Source organism: Hibiscus syriacus, unplaced genomic scaffold (assembly GCF_006381635.1).
Source record: "Hibiscus syriacus cultivar Baekdansim isolate YM2019G1 unplaced genomic scaffold, ASM638163v2 tig00110332_pilon, whole genome shotgun sequence".
NCBI classification, from domain to species: domain Eukaryota; kingdom Viridiplantae; phylum Streptophyta; class Magnoliopsida; order Malvales; family Malvaceae; genus Hibiscus; species Hibiscus syriacus.
Window position 1 is genome coordinate 7,181,699 of NW_024062688.1, and position 23,732 is coordinate 7,205,430.

Sequence of the window (23,732 nt, forward strand, 5' to 3'; positions counted from 1 at the left end):
GCTTAAAGGATCAGATAACGTTTGGGGAATGGAAATTAGCTTTTGATAATGGTAAACAGTGAACATAGGAACTGTTTAAAACCATCCATATCTACTTTCATAATTGAAGAACAAGAATAGTGAATATATATATATAGAGACATTACATCAAAATTTTAGTGAACTAATTTCTCTCCTTTCACTACAAGTTAGCTCAAGTTCTACCAAGAATCGAATGGCAGAAAAAAAAAATGCTGGAATCAGAAAACATTATATCTCTAACAATAGAACAGACAAGTGTATGAGTAAAATATAAGACTCGGAACTGTGAGAAATCCTTTGTCAACAACATTTCAGATTCTTGTTCGCTTTGCCACCACCATCAAAGCCATTTTTGGGTTATCGGCAACAGCATGATAAATAACTTCCAGGGAAAGGGCATGCACTTGCAGATTAAAGTGCAACTGAACTACAAGTACAGAGATGCTGCAAATACTATGTCTCTTTTAATTTTAGAGACGGCCATTTCAAATTTTGTTTCAAGTTCTGTCTCTCCAATGGACTTGGCTGCTAAAATAAGCTGCTGAAGAACTTCTTCCAGTCGTCTGATGGCTCTTATTAAGCTGCCCTCGAAAACCTGAGTAATTTCCATGATCTCATAGAACTTGGATCCTTTGGCCCAAGCATATACAGCTTCCATAATGTCAGGCCGAAATGGACTTACAAAGCTCTCCACATCGATTTGAACCTGTAAATAAACACTTCCTTTAAGACAACTACTTCTCTTGCAAGAAAAGAGTAGAGCAACATGCTTACGTGTAATCACGTACCAACCCTACCACAAAATGGCAACATCAAAATATGACCTTTCCTAAACGCGAAATATTAGCAATTCTTTTGATCGATGTCTGGACCGACAGACAGATATGCCTTAGGCCATATGCAGTTCATATTTTCTGGAAACCACCCCTATGTAATTTCTAGAATAGTAGTTGTGGCCAAAAAAAATTGCTTCATAGCAACCCAATCAAGGTACAGGGTTTAATTCTCCCTTCCTATACCAAAAAGAGGGGGGAAAAGGTACTCTGGCATTTTCTTCTCATGTCCAAAGAGGACCCTAACCAACCTACTGGTCCACCAACATAATGAGCAAATATCTGAAACACAGCCTAGAACCAGACATCCATTTTCCTTTAAACCAAAAATGGGTTTCAAACCTTCCAAGACATCCTATCCTACTTGCATCCAAAATCCAAAACCAAGATTGCAAAATGGAAACAAATAAAAGGCACAGAAAGATGAAGTATCTAGTATACCTTGCATTCATGCTGAACTTTGGCCATCTTCCGTGCTGTATCCTGTAGTTGTGTAAAGAGCAGCTCTAGTTCCTCCCTGGGCTTTGCAGCATCTTGGAGCTTCTCCTGCCAAACAAAACAAGAGAGAAGAGAGACCATTTCTTCTGGCTTTATATCTTTCAGAACCCCACTGAACATAAGCTCAGTCAGAATCAACTCATCAGCGCTACTGATCTCACAAGCAACCTTGCCCTTCAATTCAACAACATCATCACTTGTAATATATCTGCAACAAAATCCGATATAAGAGAACATTTTAGGCATTACAGGTGTCTATGCAACAAGCTAAAGTAATGGTAAGCATAAACCATTAATAATAATAATAACAGGATATGGTTGAAGTTTTAAGTTAAAAGGCTACAACATTGTGAAGGGCACAAAGCAGGCTCTAGACACTATAACAGTAGAACCTGTGTATCGCTTAATGAATAAGGCACAAACACTTTTACGGTCCCATAATACAGATCAAGTCACTAGACAGTTGACAATTTGGAGGAAAACCGTCTAACGTAGAAGGGGTTTTCCCCTTGTTTTAGTTTCTTACTTGCAGACACCCTATGGCGAATGTGTGGAACTCGCCAAAGAGAATCCCATACCTTAGACTAGTAACTAGTTACAGTCTTAAACCTCTTGGAATTGAATTAATCTCATTTAATTTTATTGCAGTCAATAATAGAGTTTACATATTATTTGTTTGAATAAAATAATTATGGCAATTAAAACAAGAACTCTAAATAAAGAAAGGCTCCTCGTACCATTTTTTTATAGGAAACCTAAAAATAATTAACTCAGATCAACTTCGACAAAGGCATCTGTAACACACACGACCAAAAAAGGCACAATATGTATATGTACCTTTTTGCATGTGTGTGCATCAATATAGAACTTAAGATATACAATATATTAACAAACTCTAAAGAGTGCTCCAGTATATCCTACAAAACAAAAGAGTGCTCTAGCATATCCTAAAAACCATGCAACATTATATTCTATTTTTGGCCAATATTATACGATTCCCTTATGATCACGTCTGTTGCTGAATACTAAATATTGAGAAGTAGAGAGTGTGATATTATATCTCCTTTTTTAATAGTAAAGGAACAGTTAAAAGGAATAATAAAGAGTACTTCAATTAGGCAATGGTCTGAGGTGCATTGTTTTCTGGTGCTAAGACAAAATGTCCTAACACTGCTTGAGCCATGAATAAATTTGAATGCAAGGCGGCACTAAAATACATAACTGCATGCATAATTAAGCATTTACAGCCAAGAAAACAAAGCAATATTTTATCTATGTTTTTTTTGGAAGGGGGTAGAATAAAAAAAGAGTGTTTGTATTATAAAATAAGGTTGTATATGGAAGATTCCAATCATATGGAAAATGAGGGAGGAGGATCTTATGTTTGTCTCTAAGACTGATGGAATAATAAAAAAGAACTCCAGAGCAAAACAATATCAAATACAAAGCAGAGCCATCAAATTATGAGACCATGAGAAAAGTTTGCCAACGAATGTGAAGCAATCATAGATAAACGGTTTTTCTTACCCTAGCCTCCTTAGAACCCGTTTTCTGGCCTTAAGCTCATCTTTAAAAGCCAATACTGTGGACGAACGCATTTTTTTCTTAATTGATCTGATCTTGGATGTCAATTCTTCCTTCCTGTTTAACAGTTTAAGTTTTTGCTCTATAAGCGGGGATTTTGCAATTTCATGCTTTTCAAACAGGCTCTCTAGTGCCTCCAACCTACGGACAGCCTTTTTATATGAGTTGCTATGAATCTGAAAAATGGAAAAATCATTCAATAAGTAACAAAAATAATAAGCATAGTACTAGCAGTAGCAGTTGTAGTAGAAAAAAAAAAGAGAAAATCAAGTGTTTTCATCATAAGATATCATTAAGTAAAAATTAAACATATACATTATCGTCGGTATCCAGAGGCATTCCATTAGGGTATCTAGAAATGAATTCTGAAAGCTTCTTCAAAGCATTCTCTCGAGCTTCCATAGGCAGAAGATCTTTCGGTATGGTTAAACGTGCACTACTTAAACTAGTAACCTGTCCAAGGAACAAATAACAAATTAAATTATTCCCTTGTGGATGGACATTTGTTTCAGCAAGACCAAAGAAACATTGAAGTATATTTGTATAACTTTTGATGCTAAAAAACTTGCACAAAGCTGAAATCAGAAAAAACAAATCTACTATTTCCCGAAAGAAGATTCAATTTGCTTCATTACATAAAGAATAGTCTAATTTTTTAAAACAAGAAAAAGAAAAAGGGTTTCGAATATTGTAATCAGATATTGCAATGATAAGACAGAACAAATTTGCAGATTGCTCCACAAAAGAGGGGAGAGGGGGGTCTCACAACAACAACAAAAAGAAATGGAACAGAAAAGCAAGATTCTTCTACCAGAGGTAGGATACTTCAATATGTTCAGAACTAATAAAAATTACTATTGTTCACTGTATTTTTAAAGAGACATTGTAAACATTTTTAACTTATTCAATAAACTCCCACGGGGCTGAAAAATATAAACCAAGAAGTTCATGGATTTCACTAGAGATTCATACAGGCATATAAATTTCACAAATTTTGGCTTATTCAATACTCTCCCACAGCGCTGAAAAGACATAAACCAAGAAGAATATGGACTTCACCTGAGAAAGAGGCACAGAAACAACAAGAGGTTCTCCAGGCTCTTTCAAAGGGACGATCTTAATTGTTTTCTTCCCAACACCATCTTTACTCACATTGCACCTTGTAAGAATATCAAGGGCATAACTTGCATCTTCTGGTCTTTTATTGGCATCATCTGCTGCAAGAATTTCACACTTTTCTGACTAATTGAACTCGAAATGTTAAGGCATTTTTTGACAATTACAAGTAAATTATCAACATCGACCTTCAAAAAAAGGATCAACTTCAAGTTCTCACCTTCAATAATACTTTTCACTCTATGAAAGTCCATTAAAACACCCCAGGTAACGTGGTCCTCAATGGAGAAAGATGGAGATGTTTCATCATCAATCAACTGTATACATACAGGCCTGCCAGATTTCATATAGGGTAAACAATACTTTGGAGAGAACACAATTTCACGAATATCGTTCTTCAAACTTTTGTATTGCTGAATCAGATTATAATAATTTTTCAAACTATCTTCTTCTTCAATTATCATTGATTCCCTCTCTTCTTCAAGAGCCTTTACTTGTTTCTGCAAATATAACATATTGCATCAGATTAATTGACAACAGCCATAAAAAAAGTTATGTATCTCAAAGATCTTGGACACATTTGGTTTTAATTAAAGAAAGAATTTTAAATTATCATGGAACCAAACCCTTCTTCATTAGGCTTGACATGCTTCTGCAACTATACAACCTCTTGCATCAACATTAGCTTAAGAATAGTTAAATAGCTCAAAGTCCTATCCATGTTAGGCTTACATTAGAGGAAGTGTTTATTACTATAACAAAATCATTTTAGTACATTAACACTAAGACGGTGCTCCTTCCCTATAGCTTTAAAGACAGAATACTTCATTGAATTCACTTTTTCCCCCTTCAGAATTCTAACCCCTTAAAAGTCCAATGACAGACAAAATTAGAATTAAATGCCTTTGATTTTTTTTTATAGGAATAGTCGGCCTCATTAAAAACCTCCCTCTTAGATTACTCCAAAAAGGAGTATCTAGCGGAAGGAGGAAAAGAGTGCCTAATTTTATTGAATAGAATAACTATTACAATAACATACACCAAAACATTAAGAACATCCGAATAAAAAACTACAATCCTTAACACTCCCTATTAAAAAAGTTTGATAGTCAGCCGATTCCCTCCTTAGCTAATTTATCTGCCTCACAATTACAACCCCTTGGGATAAATCTAATAATAACCGCCCTCTCGAAAACTAAGGACTCAATATCCAAAACAAGAGATCTGAAGAAATTAAATGCCTTTGATAACCAGAGAACCATAGCGAATTGAACTACTTAACAATTCAACACAACCTGTAGGGCTTAAGCCTTAAAAGCTAATAACTAATGTTCTCTCCGAGAATAACAGATACCTTAGAATTTTACTATCTGCTGTTAAAGAACAATTTGAATATTCAGAAACCGGAGAACCATGATCAAAGAGGTCGACATCAAATTATAGAAGCTCTGGAATCTAATAACAACAGACCTCAAGGTCAGGAATTGCTCGATCAGCTTGGAATTGATAGAATGAATTACGAAGCATACTTTCAGGATCAGAATCTTCACAACGCAATTGATTCAATAGCATATTGTAGCTTAGGTGGAAGGCACTGAAATGAAATGAAAAAGAAATTAACGAAAATTCATAATTTTTTAATTGTAGAGAAAAATCATAATTCTTAGACTATGCATTTTAAACCCTCCACTCAGCATCCTTAACAAAGTTTTCACCAGTCGGTGCTTGCCTCACAATGCTGACACCCCAGCTTATTAGAGTTAAACATCATCCTTATTCACAACAAAACAATATAGTTACTACCAAGAAGTATGTCCAACAAGATATCCGCTGTCATAAACTAAAATCCTCTTAAACTGAACTCAAAACGAATTTTCCCTAAACGAGTATCTTTTTATCCCTTTTTATTGGTTCCCCTTTTCATCTTTCCCACTAAACAAAGCCCACGAACTCGAATTTAGACTCACGGGAATAGAAAATTGTGTAGTCAAAATTGTTGTTACAACAATTAAGTCCCTTCAGCAATATCATAGACAAATTACGAGTTTCGTGTGCACAAATGTTCAGCAGCATGAAAGTTATTCAAAATGCATGAATCCAAAGTACCACCAAAAGATGGAATACATGGATTAGTGTAATTTAAACAGGTCATATCTGGTAGATCAAATATACCTGTTCAAACTATCAGCATTTCCCTTGAGCATCATTTTAGCCGTAGATGGTTCCATCCTTTCATCCACCATAAGAATGCATATTCCACGTGCATCAATACCTCGACGACCAGCACGGCCACTCATCTGGATGTATTCTCCGCTGGATATCCATCTAAACTTGTCCCCGTCAAATTTACGAACATTTGTAAACACAACAGTTTTAGCAGGCATGTTTAACCCAATACTGAAGGTCTCTGTGGCAAACAAACACTGAAGATTTTTTTTCAGTTTTTGTTCTTCTGTGAATAGAAAGTCATATGAATAGCGCAAATAAAGAAAAAGAATTTTATACAGTAAAACAAGTAATACAATTTTCTGATATGCTTAACATAATGCAGATTCAATTAAACAAATCAATCTAAAAATGGGCAAAAGAATACTGATTGCAAACTAGCCATCAGAATGGTAGTTATCCATTTATGAACTGAAAATTCCACCAACTGCAGGTGAATTCAGTAACTAACCAGTCAATATGATAATGTTATGGTCAATCATTAAACCTTTAACACATATCCTAACTTAAAGATATAACTTGAGTTTATATTTCCAACCTTAATCAGACCTTCCTGAAATAATATCTCAATCACTTCCTTTAGAATGGGAAGCAAACCAGAGTGATGCACACCAATTCCTCGTTTCAAAAGCGGTAAAATGTTTGACACCTGTAAAACCACACATAACAAATATCTGAGCAAAACAAAAGATCAAGTCATAACAGAATAGCTTTTAATTCCAAAATATAATTTTCCATGTTGAAACACATCCATTGCATACAAGTAGCTGAAAGTTCCATTTTATTTTCTGTTCTTTTCTAAAAATTCTTGTCTCTTTTTTTGAGAAAAAAAACATAAAACATGTTTAACAACAACAAAAATAAATCAAACAAAAAAACAAATTTTCAAATTGTTTACACTTTACAGCACATTGGTATGTATGTGCCCCAGACAGTTTTCATGAGTGGTTGAAAAATACCCACATATATGAACAAAACACAAACTTTACTAGTAAATAAGCCTTGAATACATATTCAACTAGTTTAGATGATGGATATCCATCAAAATGCAAACTTTACTAGTAAATCAGTCTTGAATATCAGAATTTTGCAACAAGTTTCTGATTACCAAATTTTTCACATCTGACTACATATTCAACCAAAAGAACAAATAAAATGAAAAAAAAACAAAAAAAAAAAAACAGAAACTCTTGCTAACTAAACACAACATTTTCACTTAAAGGATGATGGTCAGTAGTAACTAATAAAGGATAAAAGATGATTACTTTGACAAAACTCGAAGTTTGGGAAGTAACCAGGGAATAATCATAAAATTACAGTTTGTCTTGATTTGCAATCTTACATGTGCAAACATTTATAAATTTTACATTCAAATATGTCTCATAGGTTTAGAAGAGGACTAACGACTTGCCTGAGGTAGCTTCTTATCATCTTGGGAAAGCATATCCATGGCACTCCAGAAAATTGTTTCTACATTTCCTTTCTCATCATCATCATTTAAATCCATCTTTGCCATCTAATTTAAAAACATAAAGAAAGAACAAGACAATTAAGATAATAAAAAGACAAAATAATCTAGCAACAGAAAAACTGGTGCACGTGCCAAAAGGGAATATCAGGAAAAAATGAAGAAAAAAAAAAGAAATTCAGGATATCTGGATAAGAAAAGGAGGAAAATGCACCTTCAAAAACAGTATATTTTATAAGCAACGATAATGGATCCAAACTTGATGTAATGTAATACTCCCATAGCTAAGATAACACACACATAATATTAACTTGTCAACATTATGTATAGCATAATGCTGAGTAAAAGGAAACAAGACATGCAATCCACCCATGTCTGTCCTATCCCTTACCAACAATATACATATAAATCAAAGGTTCCATACTATTGCCCTTCCTCTCCTTACAAAAACAAATAAAATTTAACAAAAAGTCACCTGCATTGCTAGAAACTCGCATTCCCTTTTGCTAAAGCTGAAAATTATCACAGGGTCATACTGTCGCTGAATGATCATTTTCACCAACTTGAAGATGTCACTTTGTTCACTGACTTTTCCCATCACTAACCCCTTCTGTGACTTACCATTATTTCTTTTCTTGTCACTTTCACTTGTAGGAACTAGTGCATTTAAAGCTTTCTGAAAACTATCCTCACGAAATTTTCCTTTCTCATCTACCACCAAAAATAGACCATCACCTCCAGCAGGGAAAATATAATGCTGAAGTGGGGTTGGCCGATAATCGGTGTAAACAATGTGACATGGTTGCTTGTGAACCTGCAACAGTAGAACAAAAATAAGCACAAATATTTCAACTAAACAAGATATAAAGTTAATGATCTATAGAAGCACCTAACTATGTAATCGAATGTACTCCTTGATCCCAAAAAAATCCTACTCAAAATAATGGTCATACAGTCCTCAAGATTCCTAATCACTTTCTAGGACCAAAATCCATCCACAAGAATCAACAGCAGGGACCATTAAGACAGGACTAGTATTTCACATAGGAACATTTTCAAAGGAAATGAAAACACAAAGTTAATATGCTCCTGATATCCCTTCTTAAATCATTTACCAAAAAACATTTTGAGTTTATATATTTTTTTTTATAGGAATAGAAGGCCTCATTAAAAACCTCCCTCATAGATAGCCCTTTCCCAACAGAAAGGATCCACTATTGGAGGGAGGAAAAGAGTGCCTCGTTTTATTGCTGAACCAAAATTACATAAAACTTAACAATTACACCAGAAATCCTGACATAAAACTTAATAACTCCACCTACTTGAGAAATATAAATATATAGGCTTTCTTTCTTCAAGAAGGGTTCAACCATTGTCCATTACTTTTCTGTACATATTTTGTAATATACCTTCCATTACCCATCACAAGAATGGTTCTAACACATTGGTGAATCATACCAGGACGAATGGTGATGTAAATATACAAGAAATTCCATAAACATAGTTGAACAGAAGTAAATGGATAAGAAAGTAGATGTACACTGGATGCATACGATAGGTGATTAGAGGAAAGGCAACTTCCAAGTAAAATTTTCTATCTCTTCTCCTGCAGGGAAATTTTTTACCTAACTCATTATGATTCCATTAATTAAACATTATGATGAAAAACTAGTCTTAGTAAAATCCTCAAACTTCACCGCATCTACTTAATATTTTTGTAAACAACATGAGAAAAATACAAAAGGTTGGTCACTAAATCAGTGAATAATTTTCAATACTTCTTGCAACAAATAACAGGATAAGGTTCAAACCATATTAGTGTTTGAATAAACATAATCATTCTCAATAGTTGAAGCCAAAAGGAATCTGCCATGTTGTAATAAAAAGATTTTAACTCAAGAATATGAGGTTTTCTGTTGGGTTGTTTTATGTAGTTCAATTTTCACTGTTCTTCTCTTCACAATTCCTCAAGGAAAACTTTCCTACATTCAATTTATGGAAGGAGATGGGTATACAAAACACCAAGCTTTCGCATGTTACAAGCATACCCTACCAAGAGAAATGAATGTAGGTTGGCTGAAAAAAATTGATTAACTATATTCAGGTTAAAAGTTGGTGAAGAACTTCAAGTAAAGATTAACCACCTTAGCTACCCAATCAGCAAACTCCTTGGCATTAGGCACAGTAGCTGAAAGAAATACAAACCGAGAGTTCTTTGGTGCCATAACAATACTCTCTTCCCAGACAACACCCCTCTCACGATCACGCATGTAATGCACTTCATCAAAAACAACCCATGCTACCTCACGAACAATCTCCGACCCTTTATACTGCATACTACGCCAGATTTCCGTGGTCATCACCTGAAAATAAAACAGTTAGGAACATAAAAAAAAAATCAAAAACGAAAGGTAAAAAGCAATGCGAGAAAGATAGCAGGTAAAATACCAACCAAGCACGAAGCATTAGGATCGATGGTAACATCTCCAGTCATCAAACCAACATCGGAAAACTCCTCTTTAAACTCCCTGTACTTCTGATTGCTGAGAGCCTTAATAGGTGAAGTATATATAACACGCTGGTTATTCTTCAAAGACATGGCAATTGCATACAAAGCTACTACAGTTTTTCCTGCTGATGTATGTGCCGATACCTGTATTGAAACTAGCATTTCAATTACTCTAATTTCTGTGTGGGATGAAGAAGAAGAAGAAAAGAGTGTTACCAGGACAGATTCGCCATTATTGAGGCAATTGATAGCTTCAGACTGAAAGGGGTCAAGCGTGAAAGGGAACTCCTTGGCGGGTTTAGAGTCAGGTGGAAGGTTTGCGGTGGAAGCAGAAGGAACATAACCTTCAGGGTATGAAACATCATGGACACATCCGGTGGCTTCCTCCGTCAACACCGAGGCGACTCCACCGTGATGTATCTTCTTCTGCAGCGTTGGAGGAGACTCGGAGGATGCCTCCTCACCCAACTTCCTCTTCAAGGTGCCCATTTATTGAACTTGTTCAAGATTTCTTAGGAAGAGAAGTTTCTATCCTGTGGTAGCGGCGGCAACTAGGGAAAACCAAACAAGACTCGAAACTCCCAACTAGTTAGACGCAAAATACGTCGCATATATTCGGATTACGCTTTTTAAAAGGCTTAATTATAATATAGTGCCCAAACTATAGCATTTTTTACAAATAGGTGCCTAAAGTATTTTTTGAATGATTCGGGTGTCTAACGTTACAAACGTTATCATTTTAGATATTCGGCCCGTAAACGGAGTTAATTTTCTTCGTTAAATAATATATGTCACATTCTAGTAATTTTAAAATATATATTTAAAAATTAAAAATTAAAAATATATTTAAAAAATGTATAAATTTTAAAATAACCCCAAAACATTGAAAACTTTCATTTTAACCCCTAAACCGATGTTGGCCACAGCCCTTTTCCATCGATGAAGCTCCACCCGACCTCTCTCACCTCGACGACCAAAACCTCTATGAAATCATGATCAATAAACGGTCGATCGACGATGAATCGATATTTTATACCCCGTGAATCCTAGGATAAAAATCATGATCCCACATGATTTCAAAGGCCAATTGGTTACAACTACTTCGACGTATGACTATGAGGATGACATGAACTAAGTCATCGGTGGTGGTTGTAGTTGAAAAGGGCTGTAGAAATAGTTTAGGGTTATGATTTAAGGATTTTGGGGTTTTTTATAATTTAAGAGAAATTATGTTTTTTTATAAATATAATAATATTTTTAATATTTAAAAAATAAAAAATACTTGATTGTGACAAGTGTCACTTAACGAAGGAAATTAACATCGTTCTTAGCCCGAACACCTAAAGTGGTAACGTTTGTAATGTTAGGCGTCGGGAACATTCAAAAAATAATTTAGGCACTATTCGTGAAAAGTGCTATAGTTTAGGCACTAATTTTATAATTAAGCCTTTTTAAAATGTAAACATTTAATGTTATTCAATTATTTAAAGGTTATAATTGAGTTACCTACTTTCTAAAAGTTATAAATGAATCACTTAATTAATCAATTGTTATGAACAATTCGTTGGACTATTAAAAGTTATATGGAAGTTAGAAGCTACACTTAGAAATATTTTCTTCATGTTTTTCTTTGGGTAAATTACGCCATATATGACTCAATTATTAATAAGATTAAAAATGAGTCACTCTAATTTCAAAAAATAACAAACGAACGAGTTATTTGATTCTTATGGTTTTTTGTATGTTTTTCACATACCTTTGCGGTCGTTTTGGTTCTCACACAAAAACCATCACGATATTTGTTTTTTGTTTGGTTTTTCGATAGTCACGTATAGTCATGACCCCTCTTTTCGTAAAAGATTGTTTGTCAATGTAATCAGAATTGTGCAGCGAAATAACTTGTCAAATTGTTTGGTTCGCTGTCCACTCCTTTATTACTTCATAAAGTGTATCATTCGACAGAGACGAAATTTTTGTGAATGTTATATTGGGTTTTGATTTGGTCGTCATTCTCATCGGAAGGTTTTATTTTTTTTTCATATCTTTAGATTCAATATTTTACTTTTGTATGAGTATTTTGGTGACTATTATCTTCAAAATTTTCTCATATTTTGATACGTTGAAATTTTGATTCCTTCTAATATAAATGAAATCCAGTTGTCATTATTAAAAAAACATGTTTAGACATACTTAAATCGTCATAATCATGTCAAGACACATGAGATCCATGCTTCACAACATCAAATTACCATTTGAGCATGTTAATTAACTGCTAATTACATTTTATTTGTAACACACTCTTTTCTGCTGGATTAACGGAAATTCTCTGTAACACCCCCAACCCGTATCCGACCCGGATACGAGTCCGAAGTGTCACATTGACTTTTCAAACATTTATTCGTATAAAATAGTGAGTAATTTAAAAACTTGGATAACATTTAACTCATTCAAAACGCTTACAAAATATATAAGAGTTCATACAATTTATATCTTTAGACTACATGCCAACTACACTCTATATACCGTACATATATTTTCTGATCTGACAATTGGGTAAGGAGAACTGACCTGTCTTGCTCCTCTTAGCTCTTTACTCTTCTCACTTCTGTAACCTACGTGTGAAACAATCACACGCTAAGTCGTTGACTTAGTGAGGCATAAATCATATAATAAAACTCTAACTCGTAATCATGCTTGAACAATTTCTACTAACATATCACGTACAAGCACCATACCCACATATACATGTAATGATTCCTACTATGCACCTTTCATATATATATATATATATATAATTATCTTCTTTCCTATCATTATCATATTATCACCTTTCATATTTCTATTCTCTTGTTCATATAATCCATTAAGCTCATATCATATATCTTATAGCATATACAATAATCACTAACACACATATATCATATACAGTACATTCCATGTTATCTCTTATTAGCCCATGTGCACCTGTGAGAACTGTAGATATGTGAGTCTATTGAGGTTGTGCACCACTATGCTGTCACCACAGCTCATATAAATGTCCCGAAGGACCAGTCCATAGATTCCGAAGAACCTAGGTAAACAGTCCATATGTCCCGAAGAACATAGGTAAACAGTCCATATGTCCCGAAGAACATAGGTAACCCTCGACCCTTGGCATGCCAACTATACCCCTAGCTCTCATATCACATAACATGGGCATTATCATTTATGACCGTTCACATTACTTATTCATATTATTTCTCTTATAAACACATATCTTTTCTTTTCAGTCACGTATCACATGTACGTGTAATCCTTGATATCATAATCACATATTCCTTCTCTTCTATCACATATCAAATGTATGTGTAAGCACATATCTAATATCATATGTTGCATTTTCATGTAAGCATGTAAATCATGTAACATATAAACATACATTCATTTCTATGTACTAATGCACACAGAGTAATCACATAACATTATATAATTTACCTCTTACCATAGTAACTCTATCATTGACTCATCGCAAGCCAATGTTTGATCAATCACATAAGTACAATTTAAATTGCACTCACCTGGCCTCACTAGTCCCTTTCAATCTCTTATCTTCCCTTTTTATCGATCTTACTTGTCAATGATTCCGGAACTCGTTTAGGCTTTGAATCTATATAATTATACATTTTAAGACAATTATTAGATACCCACACCTTTTAATTGGATACTAGCAACTTAAACGAACTTATTAAACCAATATTAACATTTTCCTTTAGGGGGGAATCGATTCCCTCCTGTGGGGGTATCGGTTCCCCTCTGGCATTCTGGAATTCTGTCGTTTGAAGGGGTATCGGTTCCCCTTGAATGGGTACCGATTCCCCTTGCCCAGAAATCATATTTTTAGCTCGAAAATCACTTCAATTTCTCTCAAACACTTCATATATCATCTCCTTTTCATTCTTAACTCTAGTACACATACTTAAACCAATCTATATTCATTTATTTCATCTTAAACCTTAGAATTCTATTCTCCATATAGAATTCAATAATCATATCAAATTTTTCATGTTATTCAAACATAATTCTAACACTTCTAACTTCTTAATCTCATAGATGACAAGTCAAATTCAACTTAAAATTCAACTTATCAATTCTATTTCAAGATTTGATTCAAGAACTCAAAATCTTTAATCTCTCATATACCTTTCATCTTGTTGTTTTAGAACAATTTAAACTTTCCTTAAGCTTAATTATCATCTAATAATCAAAACCCAACCTTGAATTGAACCAATAATCAACTAATGAAAAAACTTACCTTTGCCCTTGCTCTTACGGGAGGGGAAGAGAAAGGAATAAGAAGATGAAATGCTTTCATCTTCTCATGTTTTTATCTCTTAATAAAGGGATAAAATATCTTTCATGACAAATTACCCTTTTGCCCTTTAATTCTTTAGATAATTACGAACAACTTTCAGGAAATATCCTCAAATAAATCATTGAACTATTCAAGTATTATACTTTTATTATCAAATTCTGAAATTTACGATTTAGTCACTAACCCGTAGTTTGGGATGTTACAAATCTCCCCTCCTTTTAATAAAATTCGTCCTCGAATTTTCATTGCACACATTGATAAGAACATATCTTTGTTAAGCAATTTCACTTATACAGAACCTCATTCTTTACCATCTCTTGTACTTTGTATTATTTTTCCTCAAAGCTCCCTTTAAAACTTATAAATACTCTTCTCTTTGTCTTCATCATATCAATATGATCCAAATATCTAACCATATTCAAATCCAGAACATACTTGATTAACTCACTTTATGTTTTCTTCCAATCTTATAACTCTATCACCTTTACTATCACAGTTAGTAAATATCAACTGTTCAATCTAGGGCACGAGCCCTAATTAATTAATCATATATTTTTCCCAACCATAATTATCTCAATAATAATTTACTTAACTTGTCAAATCCATATTCATTCTTAACTTTTCTATTACTCTTTCTTATACACAATACTATTTACACGTTTACTATTCCTTTTTACATATCATCTCTTCAATAAATCTTTCGTGCTATCATAAACTTCACTTCATTACTTTAATTCTTTCATTACATTTTTCCTTATGCTTTTACATTCCTTTCATATCACTTATACTTTTCCTTCTTTATCCTTTTCAACTTTTCTATCAATTCTTAGTTTCCGTCAAACATACAAATCCTTTAACTTAATACGCTCACTATCACACTACTTTATTATTCAACTAATTTCTTTCAATCAAAACATAAACCTTCATCACACTATCCATATATTTATTCTTCTCAATCAAAATAATTCATTCTCTATTTCCTTCACTTATCAAACCTTAATTCTCATTTGTCCATAATATAATTCCTTTGGTTCGAATTCAACCATTTCATTTACCTTTGTCTTATACCTAACTAAACCATATCATGTCCTTCATACTCTCATGCTATTTTATATCACATATATTTATCCTTAACTATCACTCCTTATCACATTTTCATGACTTTGATAGTCAACTTTACTTGCACAAAACCTTATTCTTTTTCATTCTTATACTTATGTTTTCTCCACTTGTTTCAACAATCACCAGATTTCAATACTCATCTAATCCATTTCAAATACTTTTTCTGCTTCGATTTACATAACTTCTAACAGGGCTTTTAACCCAATTCACAAAGGTTGTCTTTAACCTTGACTTATTATCAATTAACTCATTGATTAATCTTCCAATATCATACCCTACTGCTTTAGTCTGACTGACTCTCATCTAATTCGATTCTCTGACAGAGAATACAACTAATTCATATCGGGTTTAAAGTTGAAAATCAGAATCTCTATCTTTCTTTAATGGTGCTTAACTATATAAAGCACTAATTCTCTTAATCATATGAGATTTTTGTTCTCCAATCTTTTCATTCTGAGCTCTTTATAAAACTTTAACGCGATTAATAATTTCTTGAAATAAGAAAAATTTCGAAACCAGTAACACTCTTTTAATTTAAGGCGCAAGCCCTAAACAACCAATCACATGTTCTTACTTATCCTTTCTAATCAAAATCAACTCAACAATAAATCTGTTTAACTTATTAAACTTATACTCATACACATGCACGTATAATTCCCTTGCTTCAAGCTCATATATTCGAGCTTATTTGTTTTATGAACTGATCATTCATGTACTTATTCTTGAACTCTTCTACAAATGATAACCACATCACTTGATCTTTTAACATTCTTATGGTGACATTTGTTCACCATACTTTAGCTTGACCACATAGTAACGAAACTACTCAATTTAACTTCTCCACTTTGGAGAAATGACAATCTTCTAACATTATCTTCCTACCATTTGATCAATTTTCCACAACAATGGAACATTTCTCACATTCACCCTTGAACTCGGGTGTTCTCAACTCTTTTCAATACATTCATTATATGAATTATTGAAGTATAAAATTAAAATATATCATAATATCATTCCATATCATGAAACATTCTCTAATCTTGTACAGGCACGCCCTGAGGTTTTTCGCTCTTCTCCCTGCCTGGCCAGGGCAGGTGAATGCTATTACCTGCAGTCTATTGCCTTGTGCTTCACTTTAGAAGCTCTCATATATTCATGTACTAATATCATTTCTTCTATCACATATAACATGTGCATATGATCATCCAATTCATATAATTTAACATATGTCATTTGCATATGTTCACATATCATCTATCACATAAACATATATATCTCATAAATCATCATCATGTATTCACTTATCTTATATAACATAACAATTTAACTCTATTTACAAGACAATATACTCCTTACACTATCAGATCAGGAATTTTTTTTTTCACTTTATGTTGGCATGTATACTTTTTAAAGCACTTTTGACTTCATTTTTAGCCTAGAATCGGCTAAACCGTAGCTCTGATACCATTAAATGTAACACCCCCAACCCGTATCCGACCCGGATACGAGTCCGAAGTGTCACATTGACTTTTCAAACATTTATTCGTATAAAATAGTGAGTAATTTAAAAACTTGGATAACATTTAACTCATTCAAAACGCTTACAAAATATATAAGAGTTCATACAATTTATATCTTTAGACTACATGCCAACTACACTCTATATACCGTACATATATTTTCTGATCTGACAATTGGGTAAGGAGAACTGACCTGTCTTGCTCCTTTTAGCTCTTTACTCTTCTCACTTCTGTAACCTACGTGTGAAACAATCACACGCTAAGTCGTTGACTTAGTGAGGCATAAATCATATAATAAAACTCTAACTCGTAATCATGCTTGAACAATTTCTACTAACATATCACGTACAAGCACCATACCCACATATACATGTAATGATTCCTACTATGCACCTTTCATATAGATATATATATATAATTATCTTCTTTCCTATCATTATCATATTATCACCTTTCATATTTCTATTCTCTTGTTCATATAATCCATTAAGCTCATATCATATATCTTATAGCATATACAATAATCACTAACACACATATATCATATACAGTACATTCCATGTTATCTCTTATTAGCCCATGTGCACCTGTGAGAACTGTAGATATGTGAGTCTATTGAGGTTGTGCACCACTATGCTGTCACCACAGCTCATATAAATGTCCCGAAGGACCAGTCCATAGATTCCGAAGAACCTAGGTAAACAGTCCATATGTCCCGAAGAACATAGGTAAACAGTCCATATGTCCCGAAGAACATAGGTAAACAGTCCATATGTCCCGAAGAACATAGGTAAACAGTCCATATGTCCCGAAGAACATAGGTAACCCTCGACCCTTGGCATGCCAACTATACCCCTAGCTCTCATATCACATAACATGGGCATTATCATTTATGACCGTTCACATTACTTATTCATATTCTTTCTCATATAAACACATATCTTTTCTTTTCAGTCACGTATCACATGTACGTGTAATCCTTGATATCATAATCACATATTCCTTCTCTTCTATCACATATCAAATGTATGTGTAAGCACATATCTAATATCATATGTTGCATTTTCATGTAAGCATGTAAATCATGTAACATATAAACATACATTCATTTCTATGTACTAATGCACACAGAGTAATCACATAACATTATATAATTTACCTCTTACCATAGTAACTCTATCATTGACTCATCGCAAGCCAATGTTTGATCAATCACATAAGTACAATTTAAATTGCACTCACCTGGCCTCACTAGTCCCTTTCAATCTCTTATCTTCCCTTTTTATCGATCTTACTTGTCAATGATTCCGGAACTCGTTTAGGCTTTGAATCTATATAATTATACATTTTAAGACAATTATTAGATACCCACACCTTTTAATTGGATACTAGCAACTTAAACGAACTTATTAAACCAATATTAACATTTTCCTTTAGGGGGGAATCGATTCCCTCCTGTGGGGGTATCGGTTCCCCTCTGGCATTCTGGAATTCTGTCGTTTGAAGGGGTATCGGTTCCCCTTGAATGGGTATCGATTCCCCTTGCCCAGAAATCATATTTTTAGCTCGAAAATCACTTCAATTTCTCTCAAACACTTCATATATCATACCCTTTTCATTCTTAACTCTAGTACACATACTTAAACCAATCTATATTCATTTATTTCATCTTAAACCTTAGAATTCTATTCTCCATATAGAATTCAATAATCATATCAAAATTTTCATGTTATTCAAACATAATTCTAACACTTCTAACTTCTTAATCTCATAGATGACAAGTCAAATTCAACTTAAAATTCAACTTATCAATTCTATTTCAAGATTTGATTCAAGAACTCAAAATCTTTAATCTCTCATATACCTTTCATCTTGTTGTTTTAGAACAATTTAAACTTTCCTTAAGCTTAATTATCATCTAATAATCAAAACCCAACCTTGAATTGAACCAATAATCAACTAATGAAAAAACTTACCTTTGCCCTTGCTCTTACGGGAGGGGAAGAGAAAGGAATAAGAAGATGAAATGCTTTCATCTTCTCATGTTTTTATCTCTTAATAAAGGGATAAAATATCTTTCATGACAAATTACCCTTTTGCCCTTTAATTCTTTAGATAATTACGAACAACTTTCAGGAAATATCCTCAAATAAATCATTGAACTATTCAAGTATTCTACTTTTATTATCAAATTCTGAAATTTACGATTTAGTCACTAACCCGTAGTTTGGGATGTTACATTCTCTTAATTCAAATGTTCGTCTTCTGTGTTGGTCCAATTGTTCTAGGTTTAGTTCCTCTTATATTTCCCTTCGGTAACTGAAAACTTGACATAAAGCATTCCTGGTAGTTTACTGTTTGGATTGCATCTTCACTATCGTAATTACCTAATGGACTATCCTTTTAGTTTCTGAAGAGTGTGAGGATTTTTAATAATTATAGATTAAGATTCAAGACAAACTTTTCAATTTCCTTCAAGCAAAAGGACGAAATTTTGAATTATACATTATAGTTTTTTTTTTATTAATGTGTAAGTATAAGACATTATTTGTAAAAAGATGAATCTCAATAATTTGACATTGAACATTTACACCTCAAACATTCCCGATGATCGAACCTGAGGTTTCAATGAATAATATTAATTTCTTTACTATTGAAATCGCTAATTGTTATTCATTAAGGTCGCTTGGTTCGTGCGAATTAGACATTATAATTTTTTTTATTAATTAGACATTATAATTAGTTAGTGATAAACCTACCAATTTCCTTTAAGTACAGGGAGTTTCATTATTAAATTTTAAAAATATTAAATATTTAAATTCAAAATTTTAAAAAATCTCAATTAATTGATATTTAAAATTTAAGAAAAATTTGTATGAACCAAGTGGTCTCCGTGGTAAAGAAATTATTTTTATTCTTTGAGGATTCGGATTTGAGTATCATTGATATTAGGAGTATAAATGATCAATATTAAAAGACTGAGAGTTTATTTTTAAACCGATATTATATTATACCTATCATAGATTAATAAGAAAAAAACTTAAAAAAATCTAAAATATTATTAAATTATTTTTTTTGGGAAGAGATAATATTTGACTCCACTAGTAACCATTAAACACCCCTAACAAAAACTCTTTTTTTAATAAAGTATTATAAAATTGGAGTGAAAAGGTTATTTAAAGTTAAAAGCATCATAAATACTGAATAGTATATCACAGTGTGCTTATGATTTTAATGTCCCTTTCTTATTATCACAAAATAATATCCCTTTCTTTTTTGTCTTAATTATCGGTTTAACCCCAAGGTGTACACCTTTTCTCATTTTAGGAGCTAAACTTTCTTTCGTCCCATTTCAGTATAGAGTATACCTATATTATAGATTTTAATTGAAAGTTAACGTCCCCTAAAATTATTTCATCCAATCAGAGTAGCACATCGCGACTAGTTTATCTATTGTGAAAACCTAAAATAATGCAGAAAACTAATCATCGATAATTTTAAATTATTTTGATAAAAAATTCTTTTAAAACATTTATTATTATCATCTTAATCGTCTCGGGATCGACCTTATCTTCTTATGCAATGATATATTTAAAAATATTTTTTAGAATAGACATATATATTATAACATAAATTTTTTGAATGAGATGGACAATATCTATAAAATGAATAACTAACTGAAAAGAATTGAATTTTAAGATAGATGCATACTCACCCTAAAAAAACATGTGGATTTACAACTATTTCCACCTTCACAAACCGAACTCTTTAAAGTCTCTGAATTATGAGACCTAAACCAGCTCGACCCGAGTCTCACATTAACTATCTTTCTAAATCCATATCGAAAATATACTTTGCATGATAGGATTAAATTTAACATGGCACTCTTTAACGAAACAGAAAATAACCTCAGTGATAAAAAATGTCTTATAATATACGATTTTAACCAATTTTTTTTGGATTTGTCAAAATGACCAACTAAATCGCAGTGCGATCGATAATTCGCAACACAATCTCTGGTATCGCAAATCAGTTTCCAGATTCGCAATGCGAACATCGACTATTGCAACGCGAACTTCGATTATCGCAATGCGATTTTCTAAATTTGTTGCGATAGTCCAAAAAGATAGTATTCGCGTAGACGTGTCGAAGACACGTATGACCACGACCACGAGACGAGACGAGACGGACGGCGACGGCGGCGGCGCGCGAGAGTCCCCCTTGTTCTCTATCACTCAACAAGGAAGTGGGAAAACCAAGCCTTAAATACCATTCCCAATAGTGTTTCCAATACTATGTGGGATTGAGCATTACCAACACTTGTTCCCAATACTATGTAATTATTCAGGAAACAATTAACAATCATGCACCTTAAAACAACTGAATCAGCGTTGCAAATTTGAAAACTGATTTGCGATACCGGAGATCGCGTTGCGAATTATCGATCGCATTGCGATTTAGTTGGACATTTTGGCAAATCCAAAAAAAATTGGTTAAAATCGTATATTATAAGACATTTTTTGTTACTGAGATTATTTTCTCTTAATTAAATTGATTTATTTTCAACGTACGTAAATTTTGGGACTAAAATCTATAATATACCTATACTTTGTAGATACTAAAATAGTAAAATGTGATGAAAAAGTTTCAGTGCCAGAATAGAAAAAATACATACTTTAAAGACTAAACCGTGAATTAAGCCTTCTTTCAGTCACCAGCAGACATGTTAACCCATTAGGCTAACCGGAGAGTCTGAGACCATGTTTTGTCTTTTTGGATATATCTATTAGCGGTGCGTTTAGTTCACGAAATGTAAGATTATCAGTGGAAATGTAAGATTAGCAGAAAATAAGATTACTGGGAATGTTGTATTTTGTGTTTGGTTGGTTTATCAGGACTGTAAGATTACAGTGTGTGGTTAAATGAATAAAAGATTACTGGAATGTATATTTGACCAAATTGTCTTTATTATATATTTGTTTTTTTAATAAGTTGGAAAATATTTATATATTTTTTTAAAAAAAAATAAATTCATAAAATTTATATATTTTTTTTACAAAATTGAAAATATAAAAAAGGTTTAATAAAAGGGTAAAATTTTATTTTAACCCCTGAACTTCATATAAAATTTTAATTATAGATTTTTTTGTAAATCTAAAATAGTTTAAGGATAAATTTGTAATTTAACCTTCGTAGAATTTTTATTATTTAATGACAAAAGAATGATATTTTTGAGAAAAAAAAATTTAAGGGTATTGTAGTCCAAAACGCCGGTAATTCAACTATACCTAAGGAAAGGGAGGTAATGACATTCTCGATAATATAACAAAAAAATATACTATTGGTAATAAAACATTATCGGGAATGAGATTCCCGACCAACCAAACATGAGAATGTGGATTTCATTCCCATAGGAATCCCATATTCCTTGAACCAAACAACCTCTAACGATAAACTTGAATTGATTAATCTCAGACACGATGTCCAATAAAAAATGGGCCTTAATAAAAAAAAGACTTAAATATACAAAAAGTTATCCAATATATGATTGTTTTTTCAGTTTATTGTTTAATGTTTATTTCGTTTAAGTTTAGTGTCTAATATTTTATTCTGTAACTCAAACTGGATTAGGTCGTGATGGATCGTTAAATTTGACCGTTACTCCATTAAAAAGTCATCTGACATATTTTTTAAAGTAAAATAAATAAAAAAATCCCCAAACTTTTAAGACCTTACATTTCAAAGTGCATTAATCGGGGGTGGGGTGTATGTATATTTATGCTATTTTTTTTTTCAAATTATACACAACTAATAACCATGATGCATGTAAATCTTTATAGCACATTGTCTTGGTATGGTTCTTATTGTCTGAAGTTGTTAGTTTTGTTTAAATGATTATAAAAAATTGTCTTAATTATGTGTTTATTTTACGATTCTAATTATTAATCTTTATTATAATTTGAAATATTTACTATTTTGAATAAAATTAATTGATTTCATTAAAAAAAACCATAATGCGTGTAAACATGGAATTGTCTGTGGGCTTTTATTCTTGTTTCATTGTAATCAAGTAATCATTTGTTTGCATTGAACTGTGTAACTTTCTACTAGAATAGAAGAAAAGATTCAAGATGACAGTATAAGACATTTGTCTTACCTAGGGATGGTATGGGACCCGAATTTGACGGTTTCTGATCTGATCTGATATGATCTAATGGAATCAGACATTTTTTAAAATTTTGAGTTTGGGTTGGATTTTTTAAAGGTGGTATTCGGGTCGGTCGGATTCAGATTTAGGGTAAAAAATACCCGACCTAATCCAAGCCGGGAAAAATATAATTTTATCTTATATATTTAAGAATAATTACAATAATATCCTTCTATATATTATATTTTTCAATTAAATTATTGTTTTTATTGAATAAAAATAATATTTTTTTATTATTTCATGTTGGATTCAGATTTTATTTCAAAAAGTCGGGTC

General features: G+C 32.6%; 1 protein-coding gene across 1 annotated transcript; it reads right to left on the minus strand.

Annotated features, from left to right (window-relative positions):
- Window positions 1–220: 220 nt before the first annotated feature.
- LOC120119642 (DExH-box ATP-dependent RNA helicase DExH9-like) lies at window positions 221–10,791 on the minus strand. Its single transcript, XM_039139450.1, has 15 exons — window positions 10,472–10,791; window positions 10,199–10,399; window positions 9,891–10,109; window positions 8,222–8,560; window positions 7,690–7,794; window positions 6,817–6,927; window positions 6,225–6,475; window positions 5,523–5,646; window positions 4,273–4,552; window positions 3,996–4,150; window positions 3,252–3,389; window positions 2,880–3,112; window positions 1,296–1,560; window positions 423–727; window positions 221–386 (listed from the first exon to the last, which is right to left on the minus strand). The coding sequence occupies exons 1-14, from the start codon at window positions 10,742–10,744 to the stop codon at window positions 449–451; spliced, it is 2,973 nt and encodes a 990-aa protein (XP_038995381.1). The 5' UTR covers window positions 10,745–10,791; the 3' UTR covers window positions 221–386; window positions 423–448.
- Between the last annotated feature and the right edge of the window lie 12,941 nt (window positions 10,792–23,732).

What these genes read in the sequence shown, in the direction of transcription:
- LOC120119642 (XM_039139450.1), bottom strand. Translation starts at nt 10,744, where the DNA reads ATGGGCACCTTGAAGAGGAAGTTGGGTGAGGAGGCATCCTCCGAGTCT. An exon ending in ATGATAAGAAGCTACCTCAG is followed by an intron (nt 6,928 to 7,689) that starts GCAAGTCGTTAG and finishes GTGGTTTTACAG; the next exon opens with GTGTCAAACATTTTACCGCT. An exon ending in CTCTGGATACCGACGATAAT is followed by an intron (nt 3,113 to 3,251) that starts GTATATGTTTAA and finishes TCCATTTTTCAG; the next exon opens with ATTCATAGCAACTCATATAA.